The following is a 13,740-nucleotide window of genomic DNA, read 5'->3' as shown; positions in this document are numbered from 1 at the left end:
GCGTCTCATCCCAAACCTGCAGAAAATCTGCAGTAATTTTGAAAAATCGCAAGCTCCTCCGAACATTTGCTTGATTTTATATTCGTTCCTGCGATCGCAAAATATGGAAATCCGGCCGGGGCTGATTATGAATTTACAAATATATGATTATAGAATAATGTTTGAAAATGTAGTGAGGAGAAAGTAGAGGTTTTTCTTTTGAACATAGTGTTGGTCGCAATAAAAAGTCAAATAAATGAAAGATATATATACCGTAATTTTCGGACTATTGAGCGCACCTGAATATAAGCCGCACCCACTAACTTTAAAAAGAAAAAAAAATGTAAAATATAGGCCGCACTTGTCTATAATCCACAGCTGTCCACGTTGTAACATGAGATATTTACACAGAAAGATGTTACACAGAAAGATTTTTTTTAACTTTTAATTAAATACGTACCATAAATGCTTTTTTCCGAACAGTGCCTGTAACAAATAAAAAAAATAAAAAATACAGTTGCCTACCAGGAAAAGTCATTGATTGCTATCTTCATCTTCCCCCTGCGCACTAAAACCACTAAAGTCATCTTCTTCAGTGTCGGAATTGAAGAGCCTCATAAGTACGTTTTTTGTTAACAGTCCTAGTAAGAGGCAGGTCAAACGTCAATGCTACCTCATCCATATTTATGATGTCGTCTGGTCCGATGGAATTCTCGGCTATCCTTGTTTGAGTGAATTTGCGGAAGTTTGTACCTTTTTCCTCGTAGTCGGGAGGGAGTTGCTGACACAGAGTCATCCGTGACCTGATGGACAGGCCTTCTCGTCTCATAAATCTGAGACACCACGATGGTCCACCTCTAAAATCTTCAATCTTCTTTTCATTGGCGATTCTTTTGGCTGTCAGTCGGATCTGCACAGTGGGAAAACCTCGGCCGTCTGCTCTCTATGTGTTCACCCAGTCTTCAAGAACGTTTTCAAGTTCGGGCCATCTGCTTTTCTTACCTCTGAAAGCTTCTTTCGTCTTTTTGCATTGAGTCAGTTCTTCACGCTGCCGTCTCCAACGTCATCGATTCATTGATGCCAAGCTTACGTGCAGCAGCTCTATTTCCTTCTTCGACAGCCAGATCGATCGCCTTTAACTTGAAAGCTGCATCATATGCATTTCTTTGTGTGTTTTTCATGATGAGGGTGTGTGCATGAAGCGCAAAATGACTGATCTGAAGAATTTAGTGTGAGTGCGTTTGATTTAATTCGAACAGTTTCATTGGTCCACTGTGACCTGTTCGGTAATTTCATTGGTCCGATGTGACGAGGCTAAATGTTTTGGCGGCATGAAGCTCGTTAGCCTGTAAAAATACATAAATTAGCCACATCATTGTTTAAGCCACAGTGTTCAAAGCGTGTGAAAAAAGTAGCGGCGTATAGTCTGGAAATTATGGTAGTAATTATGCCTTGTTATTACCTGTTCCCGCTTCTGCTGCTGCTCGAATGATAAAATTCCAAGATGACACGATGTGCATCTTGATGCATGTTTGTAAAGTTTTGTAGTACAAAGCAACACAGCGTGATAGTGTGAAAGTTTTCGCGGATTCCGACTCCCTCACTTTTATCGCAGCATTGTGGTGTAGGTGTGAGTGTGTAACTCTATGTCTCCCCCTGCAGGTTAACCGTATAAAGATCCCTAAGCAGTTGGACGAGTTCGTTGAGATGCAGTCAGAGTCGGCAAACCCTGCCGCTAAAGTCCTCTTCCGAATCCGGAGTGAACTCCGTGGAGTGAGTCCGCATCTGCTCATTCACACACACAAACACACACACACACCCACAAACAAACACACACACACACCAGTTGTTGGCGCATTTACACCAGTTCAGCTGTCAGTTTTATCTCCATTCATTCATTCATCTTTATTAAGCAGTTTATCCTGGTCACGGTTGCAGTAGATCCGGAGCCTATCTTGGGAACGCTGGAAGGGTGACGGGAATACACCCTGGACGGGCCACTAGTCCACCACAGGGCAACTTTAGTGCCGGAATATCAAGTTCCAGTACTGTTGTGTGTCATTTTTATGTGCTATGAAATAATGTAGCTTTAGTACATATGTAATTCATGTATTTGTGTGTGTATGTGTCTGTGTGTGCGTTTCATAGATTTGGCTAACGTTCCTAAGGTGCTGGGATTACCCTGTGAAAGACAACACAGTGAAGCTGGCTATAGTGTGGTTCTCTCTGTCTTTCGGGTAAGAAACACTTCCGCCTCTTCCTGCTCTCACACACACCTTCACACACTCACATCTTTGGCTTTTGAACATCTTCAAGTAGGAAGTAGGAAGAAAGTAATCGCTGTTCAGACTGTATACACGCATGAACAGCACGAAATATGCTTTTGACATTTTTTGTTATCTAGCTATCTAAAATTAACTGGGATTTTTACCTCATATTTATAAACGTTTGTAATTTTCACAGCCAGTGATACCATGAGGTAATCTGAGAAGATTTTAAATCAGATTAATGTTCATAATCCTCATTGCTAGCCCTAACCAGCTAGCTAACATAAGCTAACCTGACAGGATTTCTGAGTCATATTCTTGTATGGTGATAAATTCGTCGTCAGGTAGCTACCATGAGCTAAACTGACAGGGGTTCTGGGAATGTTTTTTGTCATAATTTTTTTTGTCGTAGCTAACATGAGGTAACGTGACAGGATTTATGGGAGAATTTAAAGTTATACATGTTCATCAAGATTTCTGAAAGGACTTTAAGTCATAAATGTACATACAGTCTTTTCTAGCCAGCGTGAGCTAACCTGACAGGATTTCTGGGAAGATTTTATGCCATAAAAGTTCACTGCTAGTACTATCTAACTAGCCAGCATAACAGGTGGCCATATCTTCAGTTCTAACACTAGCTAGCAAAAATTAACTAATCTGACAGGAAATTTGAGAAAACCTTTACTTTTTGACTGTAGTAATAAAACTTTTTCGGGACTTAAACACATCTCTCCTTTCTCAGATTAGACATTTCCATCCATGTAACCTTGATCCTTTTTAAAGCTCATATCATATTATGTTCTATTCTTTCCTTTTTTTTTTTAATCAGTGATCTCTGACCAAACAGAAAATGAGAGCACTGCTTAGACATGACCTCTCTTACTTTCTCAGACACACTCACACTTTTTCTCCCAAACACACACAGTGATGGTGTGTCTTTGGCAGTGTAATGAGGTGCTGTCCTTTCATAATTGCTGCGCTAACAGTAGCTGTCGTTAATGTGGACGGGCCCAGAGGCGGAGCTGCGCAAGACGGCCCAATGTTGGTGTAATTACTGTTGTCATCATAGTCATTGTGTGGATGGGCCCAGAGGCGGAGCTGCACCAGGGGGACACATCCATCTGTAATTACCATAGTTCGTAATGCTAGCTAGCTAACAAAAGGACTGATTTTAAATGAGCCAACTTTATGTGATTTGAAATATAATGTAACAGCAGCCACTAACTAGCAAACTTTAACAATGTTAGCTACTTCATCGAAACTTTAAGCTAGCTAATTTAACTAACCTTAGCTAACGACACGTTTGTTTTTTGTCATTGTTTGTTAGCTAGCTGAACTTGCTTGACCAAAATGTTACGAAACTTGTAGTTAACAGTTCACCAACTGTATATAATTTAATAACTATGTAATAACAGTATTTTTATATGTATTTTATCACATAAAATATGAATCCTAATAGTAACATTGTCATCAAAGCATTAGCATATCTTCTGTTTGCTGAAATATTATAGTTATGATAGACGTGCATGCGTTTGTTCTAGTTCAAACACTGAACGTTTTGCAGGTTTTTGATCTACAGGGGCTGTAATCCTGTTGTTTTGTTATCCTTAATCTTCCCTTGTGTGTGTGTGTGTGTGTGTGTGTGTGTGTGTGTGTGTGTGTGTGTGTGTGTGTGTGAGAAACAGTGAGAGACCAACGCATCTCTCTCAACATGTAAAACATGCACTAAACCTGTCAGGGAGAGCTCGAGTAGGTGGACTGTAGAGGGGCATCATCATTCTTTTTCTTTTCTCTTCTCCCAACAAATCACTCCCTTTCTCTTTTTTCTTGCTCCATCATTGCTACTCATTCAGTTCTCCTCTTTCTGTTCCTTCTAAGGGTTCTGTGTTTTGTAGCTTTTTAAATTAAACCCAAAATGGCGGTCACGAACATCCACAAATTCTATGAATATCTATTAAAATACTTGAAATGGGAAATCTGACTCAGAATTCCCACTCCGAGGCGGACGTGATTGATTTATTCCCAGTTGGAAGGTGATAATTATATCTTTCCACATCTGACGAATAAAAAATTGATGTGCAGTAATTGTGTACAATATTAATTATTTCCACATTCAGTATAATTTTATAGGTTGCGTTTCATTCCTGGGTTAAAATAGGCGGAGTCAGACACAAATTTGACTATATGACATCACAGCTACACTTTCTTTTTACTTTCTAGGCTTGTTGTATGCACTGCTAAGCATAAAATAATGTGGGGATTTTTTTTCTTCATTTTTTGAAATGTTTAACGATGTTACTCCAGCTACTCAAACCGCTAACTACGTAGCTAGCTCCCCTTTCAAAAAACGTTTGAGAATCGTTAAGAACCTTTAAGGAAAAAACACACACAATACAAATGCTCTGTCCACTCGTCTTCTCTTAACATGATGCAGTTTCCTGTGATGTAACATCCTGTGTGTAGGTACTACGGTCTTTCGGTGTGGTTTCCTGACGTCATAAAGCACCTTCAAGCGGACGAGTATGCGGCGAGGGTGAAGCTCCACAACAATGAGCGCATCGAAGACTTCACCTTCAACTTTACGCTGGAGAACCAGGTGCACTCCAACGGGTCCTTCATCAACGACAGGTGAGAACGACTCGTCCAGACTCCTTTCACTCAACCCCAAGAATTTGGGAGGGCATGAAAACGTCCCGTTATTACGTTATATGTAAAAGTTTTTGACCTCGTTGCTTTTCATTTAAAATAGCTAGTATTTGATGTGTTCAAAATTATTTAAATAGCATGCTGTTTTTTGTGGTAATTCCAACTTTGGAATTTCCACTCGGAGCTTGACGGGAACGATTATTCTCTAACCGGAAGGTGATAATTACAACAATCGCAACAATTTTGCCATTAAAAAAAAGTGAGCGAAATCCAAACAAAAGTATTAACGTGTTAACGTGGGCGGAGACAGTCACAAACTTGCTCATTTTTTTTTTTACTTCCTACTCTCAATTTATGAACTGCTTAGCATAAAATGTAAAAATATTAACAAATGTTAAACAGCTAACTAGTTATCTACGCTAACATTAATGGTATTGATGTTACATACTGTAGCTTTCCACGTTTGCTAGCAAGCCAGCTAACATTTGGCTAACTGTTCCATACTGTAGTAGTAAACACGGTATTTTATGTATATTAAGCACTACATTGAGCCAGAGAAGGAAAAAGTCAGGGATGTTACAGTACCTTCCAGCACCTTTCGTGAAAATAAACAAAATACAGTATGTGTGTGTGTGTGTGTGTATATATATATATATATATATATATATATATATATACATATAATGTATCACACATGGAACCAGTATGAAATATTTTGAACCTAAACATATGGGGACATGGTATAATTTTATTTACTTATTTAAATTTTCTTCAAGTAGTTCATGTATTTGTTTATTTGTTTGTTTGTTTAGCAAAACATTTGCAAAATTATTGGCACCCTTACACATAATTTTGGAACAAGGTTAGGGGTTTTGTGTATGTGTGTGTCTATATGGGCTGTATTATTGTTTTAAGAATCTATGAATCTCATCCCTATCACAAAAAAAACCACACACACACACAGTGGCGGGATAACATCACATTACGCCACAACAACAGGAAATTAAAAAGCCTTTATCTGTTTTTCACATTCTCCCTCAACAAGACCTTCTGCCGCTCTCTTTTTCTGCATCTTTTCCAAAATGTTTGATAATTCATCTGATAATTCATCCTGTATCCCTCTTTTTACCTATTCAGTCCTGGCGGTAATGTGTACAATGAGACTGGTGCATTCATTTTGAAATGATATCAAACAGAGTAACACAACATCGCATCATATAGCCGAGGAAAGACATCAGATACGGAAAGGAAAAATAATATAAGGGGTGGGTGGGTTGGGGGGGCTAGTGAGGTGGAAAGCTGTTGAATGCTCGATTCTGATTAGTAGGTGGAGTTTCACTATAAAGTACACATAAAGGTATAATATGGAATGTCCTAAAAAAAAAGAAAAGAAAGAAACCACTGGTGTCCGAATGGGTCGGCCAAGGAAAACAACAACGTCTGGTGACAGGAACATTGTGAGGTCACAATGTTGACATCACCGATAGTGACAGTGACATCATCGACAACCTCCACAGGGCAGGGGTGAAGGTATCACAATCCACAGTTCGAAGAAGACTTCGAGAGGCCATACCACAGGATGAAAGCCACTCATCAGCAGTAAGAATCGGAAAGCCAGATTGGAATTCGCAAAGAAATACAGAGATGAGCCACAAACATTCTGGAACAAAGATTAACCTCTACCAAAGTGTGGAGAAAGAAAGGATCTGCTCATGATCCAAAACATATGGGCTCATCTGTGAAACATGGTGGAGGTAGTGTCATGGCTTGGGCTTGCATGGCTGCTTCTGGAACAGGCTCACGAATCTTTATTGATGATGTAAGTCATGATGGTAGCAACAGAATGAATTCAGAACTCTTCAGGAACATTTTATCTGGTTCTATGTTTTATCTTGTTTAACACCAAAACGCCATGGTTTATGATATAAATACCAGGAATTAAAAGCTGAAATCCTAAACTCTCGTCTCATAGCCATCTTTTGCTCTCAAACCCAGATGTCTTTATCATATAGCACAAAGAAATGAATTGTTCTCGCTGTTCCACTAGATTTGGAGGGGAGTTTTAATATCAAACTGGATGGCTACCTGCTCATAAACTAGCTTGCACTTGCATCCGAACGTCAACGTCAAAAGCCAACGTCAAACTCCAACGTTTGAGGAATTTACAGAGAATACAATTCTATATTAAAATCAACCATCCATAAAAGGTTTACCATTTTACCGTCATGTGTTTGAGATCTTTTGGATAGCACGTTCAATATTCAGTGTCTAAATCTGCAGAAGGTAAGTTTTATTGGAAAAGTAAATAAATAAATAAATAAAGTAAACCGATTTGTCCTCAGGTTCATCAGTATGAAATTTAAATCGGTCACCTTTAAAGATTCCATCTTCCAGAACTGCTTCTTCGAGGACGTCACTTCAATCGGGACATTCTTCAAAAATTGCACCATCCTGGACACGTTCTTCTACAATACAGGTATGTGTGTTTGTGTGTGTGTGTGTGTGTGTGTGTGTGTGTTGCAAAGTTACTGTAATTAAAGGCTACAAGATATAAAACTAGGTGTGTTAGTGTCTGTATCATTTGTTAATCAGGGTCACTAATTGTGTTGGGTTCTGAGAAAAGCAGTGATGCAGGAAGAGTGTGATGTAAGACAAACCCATCATAGAGTTAATCTGACTAAGATTTTTAAGTCTAAAACTAAGTCCCGGACAAACAGTATTCAGCAGAATGAACGCTGTCCCCCGCCTGAAACGGCACGCCTCGTATATTGCCTCATGGGAAACATTGGGAATATATCTTCAACAGTGTATTTCCTGAAATAATAGAGATTGTCAGTTTGATGGATTTGCTGCCAATGGAAACAAAACAAAGCAACAGTTCCGGACGTTGTGTATAGTAAGTAGTAAAGAATATCATCAATAAAAATCTCTCAGAGGAGGAAAGGCAACGCGAGTACGTAGTCATGTCGGCGGAAATTTGAGTCATCAGTGTCCCAACGTGTAGTGAGCCAGGGTCCTTAGCAACTCGTGTGCACTATATACTAATTCACTGCCTAGGGAGCGTGGGAGCTGATTGAGACCCACCCAGTGAAATGTAAATGGTGAACATTTCTTATTTAACAATTGCACATTGGTCCAATGGAGGCTGTTTTGACATGGCTCAATGATGTGATGCAAAATGTTAGTCTTTGATATTAGATGTACAAAAGAACATAGTGTCTTGTCTGAGAATATAGCGTATAGCATGTGATTTGATACATAGCCATTTAGCCGTGTTAGGCTACATTGTTTGAATAAATACTGCGGGCGGATTTCTCAGCTAAAGGATATGTCAATTAACACGTAACAAGTACAAGTACAAGTTTGTCTCATTGTTTGATAACTAGCACAATGACCGTTGAATTCGATTCGGTTTGATTTGTAGAGCGATTTTTACAGTAGAAATCGTCACACTGCAGATATACATGAATCCAGATGTAGGTTTCTATTTAGATTATGAGAGTAGCAAGGAAAAACTCCCTGAGAGGACATGAGGAATAGAGATGTAGGGAGTCACAGCAAGAACGTTGACGCTGTAAATAAAATGTGACGCAGCATGACTAATCCCCAGTTCTCGCACACAGATATCGACGACTCGAAACTTATCGGCTCGTCAGTGATCAACAGCACGTTTGCGCACAATAAGACGGGGTGCCAGGTCACATTCGATGATGACTACAGCGCATACTGGGTGTACTTTATCAACTTCTTAGGGACTCTGGCTGTGTTGCCGGGCAACATAGTCTCCGCCCTCCTGATGGACAAAGTCGGGCGGTTGAGCATGCTGGGTAAGCCGTTTGATCCTATCGATCATGCGTGCATACTGAAACATGTTCAGAGCTGTATTTTGGGTCATTTAAGGAGTGAGACGATTGATTTCCTTGGTTTTAAGCTTGTCGTTTGTTGTCTGTTGTTGTCTAGGCGGCTCGATGGTTCTGTCTGGTATTAGTTGTTTCTTCCTGTGGTTTGGCACCAGCGAGTCGATGATGATCGCCATGCTCTGCCTCTATAACGGGCTCAGCATATCCGCCTGGAACTCTCTGGATGTAGTCACAGCCGAGCTGTATCCGACCGACAGGAGGTACACACACACACATAAGCACACACACTACGAGTGTGATTGTACAGTGAATGCATTTCAGTATGGCACGGCTGCAACATACCGATGAATGAGAAGGCAGTACGATAGAAATAACATTCACTTCTGACAAGCACTTAGTGATTAATTCTTAGAAAACCAATCCCCTGCTATTTTTTTTCAATAAAGAGATAAAACATGTAAGACAATTGCAATGAAGGTTTTGCTTTTCAGTATGAAGTGTTTTCTGCATGTCACTAATGAAAATATGTATTGTATAATAAATAAAGTTTAATAAATAGACCCTTATATTTAGAATGCAAAATGCAAACAACAGGTAATAATTTGTGTATGTGTGTTTGTGTGTGTTTGTATGTTTGTTTGTGTGTTGCAGGGGTACAGGATTCGGGTTCTGTAATGCCATGTGTAAGCTAGCGGCCGTGTTGGGGAACCTAATCTTCGGCTCGTTGGTGGGCATCACTAAAGTCATTCCCATCCTCCTGGCATCGGTCGTGCTGGTGGCCGGCGGTCTCGTGGGACTACGACTCCCAGACACGCGTTCCAACGTCCTCATGTGACCCCCGACCTCTGACCCCTCCCCTCCAACCAGAGAGTTGCCACAGAAACAAGAAGGACACTCCGGGTTGGGGCAGCTGCAACAGGCTACAACATCGTCTGATTGTTTAATGAGTTGTATGCTCAGTGTTAGATTGTTAATATATTTATTTATTTAAAGCTGCAGTATGTAACATTTGCAGATTTTGGGGATTTGGAGACCCCTCTGCTGGAAACATTTTACTGCAGGTATGTCGGAGAAAAACATTTGATGATAACACTGTTACGATGCCTACTGTAATTCTGGCTTCACAATAATGCCACTGATAGCAGCTGAACCTTCTTTCGTGCCTAATATATTGGCGTCTATCTGCGATGATGTATAAATCTAAAAAAAAACCCAACAACAAAAAAAACAAACAACAGCTCGGACCTCCCAAAATTGCACAGTTTTAGAGTTTCTTGTTCTCTTCTGTCTCAATAACCTTCAACCGAACCTTCTTTCATTTTGAGCAAAAAGTTACTTACTGCAGCTTTAATCTGAAGTCATATTTATTAATATTTATTGAAGTTAAAATCCTGTTTAAAAGATTAAAAGCCCAATCTTGAGCAGTGACTGCAAAACAAATGCCTTAGCTGAACTATCATAAATCATACAGTGCCAAAAGCAGAAGCTAAGTCAAAAGATGAAAATATTAGTCCGTGCATTTTTATAACGGAGACGTGTGATCTTGCCTGGGCTTTTGTCGTTTAACCGTGCTGAAATCTTCTTGGTTTTTTTTATTGTTATTTTATGATGGACGATGTTTAAGCCTTTACACCGAGTGGATCCGAGGCCATAGAAAATAACAGCAGCTTCTCATATTAGCGTAGGCTGACCTCTGCTAGGAAAAAAAGCAGAAAAGAAAAGAAATTCCCTGTTTTCTATTTTAAAGCAGAAGACATTTTAAAGCAGCGATAAGGCTTTAGTCTTCGTTCTTTGTCTTTGTGAACCGTGTCGTTAATCTAGGCTTATTCGCAAGGGCTTTGCTTTGTAGTACTTGTACTTTATTTATTTTGTGGTGTGTCTGTCTTTCTGTCGCTCTGTTTGTTTTCTCCTCTAATCCGAATCTGCATGTACTGTACGTCCAAGCGTGTGTATGTGTGAAGGCCCTCGCTACGCTGCTACTCTGTAGTGTTTCTCGGTCATGCTGCTGTGCGTTCAGTCTCCTCTAATCACGGAATGGCCTTTTTTCTCGATACCGTGCCTCTTTCCCCTAACTTTCCCTAACATCTGTGCTCTTCTGTATGCCTGCCGCATGTCAACGCATCATCCGGCTCTGTGTGCAAATCTCCTACCTGCTCTTCCATCTGGAAGGAACTCGGCTGCAATCGGACTAGACGTAACAGACGCACGCTCTAAAGCAAGTGACAGGTCACCTGATCAGGAAGATAGCGTCAGTGTAGCGTGTCGCAGTTAATAGTTTTTAAGTTTAGCAAAGTGCTAAACGAAGTGCAGTTTTAATGAGGACGTGATGATGATGCAGTTCTGTGTTTCAGAGAAACATTCTTGGTTATGTGGTTCCTAAAAAGGTTCAGGAAAATGTTAGGTGTACCTAGACAATGCGTTGTTGTTTTTTGTTTTTTTTACTGCACTGGATTGTGTACGCGATATTTGTAAATCGACCTGCAGGTCTGAACGTCACACTTTGCGCCATATTGTATAGGAACAGAGGGTTAAACAAACATTGACCTGCGCACACCTGACCTGGTTCTTCACTTCTACGCCGGCTGCTTTTGTGTTTGGAACAGACGATAATGTTTCATGGGAACCTTTTTTTTTTTTTTTTTTTTTTTTTACGAATCCATGTGCCATACAACATTTGCAATACGATACATGGGTTCAACAAGGTCGATCCATCCATCTTTTATACCGCTTATCCTTCCTTCAGGGTCACGTGGAAACCTGGAGCCTATCCCAGGGAGCAACAAGGTCGTTTTATTTATTTATTTATTTATTTATTTATTATTATAATGAGTGAATGTTAGATATAAATATATTGTTTTTAGTGGCTTTATTGTTTGCTTTTATTCGCTCCATTAGTTTTGTGTATTGATAAAAGAAACTTCCTGTAAACGTGTTTTTTTTAAACATATTTCCCATTCTTCCCATTCCTTTGCCAAGCAAAATGAATGACCTTGACATCCTACACAGTTGTTTGATTAACATTTTGGCCAAAATGAAATGCACACTCATTTCACTGCTCAGTATCTCTGCGCATTTTGTTTGGGTTTTTTTTTTTTCTTCCCCCAGCTACTTACTGACTCACCTGGTTCGACTCACCTGGTTCGACTCACCTGTATTAAAATGACTCTCTGCTTCCGGGGTCTTAATTGTAGGTCACCGCAGAAGGGGAACCTGAAACCCATTCATGTGGCAGCTCAACACAATCCATCCACCTGCCTCCTTTCTCTCCAGTGCTGAACAAACGCAAAATAAACCGACATGGAACTCAAACAAATAATAATAATATTAATAATAATTATTATCATAACGATGTCTTTAAACCGGATATTGCATGCGTGTTACGGAGATTTCTCTTTGTGTTTCAGCTTGATGTGTGTCGTGTTCTCCAGATATGGAGCAGAAAATGAGTGTTAAAAAAGAAAAAGAAAAAAAATGTGAGTGTATGATTTCGGTGATTTGTTGTGTAAGATGTATGATGTATGATGTGACTGAGTCTCTTGGGTCGTTGTGGCTCAGCTTCTATAGAGTTTATTCAATGTCTGTAAAGTCTTCGGCCAAATACTTCCTCTCGATATGATTTATTTTGAAGAGAGAAGAGTCGTGTAAATTGTAGAGCGGTTTCGAAGCGGATTCAGGTTCGGATCCGGCTGTACTGGAATTAAAAACGTCTATAAGAACAAGCATGTTTCTGGTGCTTTATTTATATTATTATATTATTTGTAGCAATGAACCGGATGCTGAAATGCACTTTTGTTTGTTTAGTTTAGTCGTTTTACATATTAGAGGAGAAATAAATGCTGAGTGCGTAAGGAATTCATAGGAAAATAATCCACAAGAGAATGGTGTGATGAAGCAGTTACAGTTACCGCCTGAAACGTTGATAGTTCTCCCATAATGGCACAACTTGAAGTGTTTTATTCCTCTTACACCACAGCAATTTGCCAATGGCAACATTTTTTATTCGTTAAAGAGCAACACGTCGTTCGTTTCATTCTGTTTGAGTTGCATTCGATGCTGTGGAACGTCCTTGAAACGGTCCTGTTATCACTTACGTTATAGCAGCTATAAAGATTCGTTCCCTCAAGAGCCTGTCTTTCTTTCTTCTCTTTTATAACAAACGCACCGGTTAGGGTTTTGAAAGGTGCCTAATTTTGTTTTAAAGCTCTCATATGATAGATTTACATGCATCCAAGGTCAAAAAACACTTTAACGTGCTCATAATTTAAACTGCAGCGTTACCTTTTTCCCCCCGGTTTCACAAAATGACTCGTTAAATGATCCATTCTAAAGGATTTGTTCTAAACTCTTCCTTTCAGAAAGCATACTCTGATTGGTCAGATTTGTGATCGGTCTAGCGCTGTCAGCCAGCGGCCGATGAAGACCAGAGGCGGGGCTTTTTGTTACAAACCTACCTAGGTTAGTACAGGAAGAAAGTCTGGAATCACTAACGACTCGTTTCAGCTGTTCAGAATCGATTCCTTCCTTTGGGAGTCAATAACTCCGTTTGTCGTGCGCTTTGATTTTTGAAACTTTGCAGACGTTTTTACATTCACAAACAGTTCTATAACACACTACATGAAAGGTAATATTTGAAAAACCATGATAGGTGCACTTTAAAGCTGAGAAGCCCAAAGCTTGTCATGTTACCAAGAAAGTTACAGCGCTGACACTGGAGGCACCTTCCAAAAATGCTAGAAGCATCTGCCATACAAGTCCATGTGCAAGTTGTTACTATAGCAACGATGAAGTATTCGAACAAGCACATTAGCATAAACATGAGATTTGAATTACAACTGGAACTACTGACAGAGCCGCTGTTATAGAAAAACGTACAGAGCTGTGCTGTAATTTAATATAAGACATGAAAAATATCAGAATGTTGTTATTATTGGAGCAGCTGAATAATAAGTGTGCGGTTTAGTGGATTTGAACTCACAACCTTGCAGTCA

The 13,740-nt window shown here is 39.7% G+C and overlaps 1 protein-coding gene across 1 annotated transcript in view; it reads left to right on the top strand.

The window, feature by feature from the left end:
* Positions 1 to 12,710, top strand: part of LOC108278521 (synaptic vesicle glycoprotein 2C) — a 42,185-nt gene extending 29,475 nt beyond the window's left edge. Inside the window, exons 7-13 of the mRNA XM_017491962.3 lie at positions 1,642 to 1,752; positions 2,128 to 2,216; positions 4,710 to 4,874; positions 7,235 to 7,368; positions 8,516 to 8,719; positions 8,853 to 9,012; positions 9,404 to 12,710. Coding sequence (XP_017347451.2) covers positions 1,642 to 1,752; positions 2,128 to 2,216; positions 4,710 to 4,874; positions 7,235 to 7,368; positions 8,516 to 8,719; positions 8,853 to 9,012; positions 9,404 to 9,587 — 1,047 coding nt within the window. The 3' untranslated portion in view covers positions 9,588 to 12,710. The remainder of the gene's footprint in view (positions 1 to 1,641; positions 1,753 to 2,127; positions 2,217 to 4,709; positions 4,875 to 7,234; positions 7,369 to 8,515; positions 8,720 to 8,852; positions 9,013 to 9,403) is intronic.
* The last annotated feature ends 1,030 nt before the right edge of the window (positions 12,711 to 13,740 follow it).

The sequence above is a fragment of the Ictalurus punctatus genome, chromosome 18, assembly GCF_001660625.3.
Source record: "Ictalurus punctatus breed USDA103 chromosome 18, Coco_2.0, whole genome shotgun sequence".
NCBI classification, from domain to species: domain Eukaryota; kingdom Metazoa; phylum Chordata; class Actinopteri; order Siluriformes; family Ictaluridae; genus Ictalurus; species Ictalurus punctatus.
The sequence above is the reverse complement of the archived record's forward strand: the minus strand, read 5'-3'. Positions and strand labels throughout refer to the sequence as shown.